Source organism: Adiantum capillus-veneris, chromosome 15 (assembly GCF_014529385.1).
Source record: "Adiantum capillus-veneris isolate H3 chromosome 15, ASM1452938v2, whole genome shotgun sequence".
Classification (NCBI taxonomy): Eukaryota; Viridiplantae; Streptophyta; class Polypodiopsida; order Polypodiales; family Pteridaceae; genus Adiantum; species Adiantum capillus-veneris.
Genome location: NC_140945.1, coordinates 150,933,019 through 150,934,966, shown reverse-complemented (window position 1 = coordinate 150,934,966; position 1,948 = coordinate 150,933,019). Strand labels below are relative to the sequence as shown.

The 1,948-nt window shown below is 45.2% G+C and overlaps 1 protein-coding gene across 1 annotated transcript; it reads right to left on the bottom strand.

Annotated features, from left to right (window-relative positions):
• Positions 1–334: 334 nt before the first annotated feature.
• Positions 335–1,706, bottom strand: LOC147441674 (uncharacterized). The gene has a single exon (XM_086483777.1). It carries the CDS (start codon positions 1,589–1,591, stop codon positions 1,040–1,042), a length of 552 nt encoding a protein of 183 aa, XP_086339903.1. The 5' UTR covers positions 1,592–1,706; the 3' UTR covers positions 335–1,039.
• Between the last annotated feature and the right edge of the window lie 242 nt (positions 1,707–1,948).

Sequence of the window (1,948 nt, the reverse complement as noted above, 5' to 3'; positions counted from 1 at the left end):
CAATTTTTGCTTAAGTAGTATTATTAAGAGTTTGTTAAGTCTCTCTCTACACTGCTATTCACGCCTCCCTCTATCACTCGTCTCTCTCTCTCTCTCTCTCTCTCTCTCTCTCTCAGTCTCAGTGCCTCAAGCGAGGCTTGAGTGACACAATGCAAATACACGAATATCTTGTTTTTTTTATTTTGCGTTTTGGGGGGGCGGGAGGGGGGGGGAGGATTAAGATGAGAAACTTAAGAGACACAATATAGGAAGTCGAATTACTAAGTGTGATAATACAAAAATAAAGCTTGCCCAAGTAGGACTTGACACATGTGTTTTTAATAAGAATCTCTGTAGATCCCTTAAAGAGGGAAAGGAAAGCAAAAGAGAAGGAAAAGGCAGTGGGTTCTTGGGAAAATCACCAAAATACCCCTCTAATTTGTGGAAATTCCCAAAATACCCCTCAAATTTTGAAAATTCTTGAAATACCCGAGTATCTATTTTGGTTGGATTGTCCAAGATATTCTAATCTTCCTTTATGACAATTGAGATCCATTTTGGAGTGCGTAGCACATAATTTGCCACAAATTACCTAGCAAAAAAGGGTCTCCCCAATCTTGGAAAATTAAAAAGCCTTTTTTTTTTTTCAAAATTCACATACGTGAGTGAAGATATATTAAGACAAGCAAAAAATATTCATCACAAGCTCTGCCCACAATCTAAGCCAGAGCTACCCAAGAGTCATAATGTAATCATCGACTAAAACATCAAGTGCACAATAAACCAGAGCATACACCATCCCATACGCTACGCAACAGGGGAGGCCATCCCGACAGCAAAAGCAGTCGTAAATACTAAACTCGATAGGGCGAGGCCCTAGGTCCCCATCACCAGGGTTACCAGAGTCGCCACCAGTGAGGAGCGGCCGCTGCCACCAGACTACTCACTGCCTCAAGGAATCCCACACCATACCATAGTTGCAAAAATGAACCTCCAAAAAGAAACCGAGCCGACTAGAAGGACAAACCAGAACTGCCAGATGAAAAAGCCCACTTGCCTCCTAAGAAGAACCCCCTCCTCGACCATCATCACGACGCCAGGAACAAACCGCATGCATGGTATCCAATTCAGCCGGACCAGAGAGACTTGCCAACCAATCGCAACCATAGACCACCAACTCCTCCTCCATCCACCACACTATCCAGAGTGCTGCAGACACATCATCCCACACACCTAGAGCCACATAAATCCCATGCCTCCAAGACCAACCATGTTCCAAAGCTAACCCCCCGAAGTTGCACTGTTGAGAACAACGAACCTGCCAATCCCCAGATCCTTCACACCAACCAACAAGAAGACATGTTGAGCAATTGGCCCTCACAATGAGGGTGGGTAGCCGCCAAGCCCTTCCCCAAAAAAACATGCCATGTGTCGTCCCCCTACAAACACCCAAGGAAGGAGAGGACAACCAGGGACTCCATCCCAGGAGCCTTCCTACCCCCAAACCGAGCCACCCCTCCTGGCGGCCTCCGAAGCTACAGCACCTTTGAAACTCCCACCTCGTGAAGCTCCAGATCTCTAGACAAGCCACCCTACAGGGCCCCCAATCCATGGTGCAAATACTGCAGCTATCAATAGCTTGCGAGCAAGAAGCCTCAGGGTTTTCATCACTCAGAGACGCAACGCAGGAAAGGTGTATAGTTAGCCTTTCAAAAGATCCCTTTTTGTTTTTTTTGCAAAACTCATAATTGTGAGTGATTGTATTATAAAGCCTTTCAAAAGATCTTAAATGCATAAGGGAAAGGTGAGTTTACGAAATGAAAAGAATTCCCCCATGAGACCACCAAGGTGTCTCGACCCGTTGCAAAAAAAAGAGTCAAATGATAGAGCTAAACCTAGACAGTCTAATAGATATGCACTACTAGCCTCACTTTGAGAATGGGAAGACTCTGAGGTGGCAGATTCTATT

Excerpts from the sequence above, each read along its gene's own strand:
- LOC147441674 (XM_086483777.1), bottom strand. The coding sequence starts at position 1,591 with ATGGATTGGGGGCCCTGTAGGGTGGCTTGTCTAGAGATCTGGAGCTTC.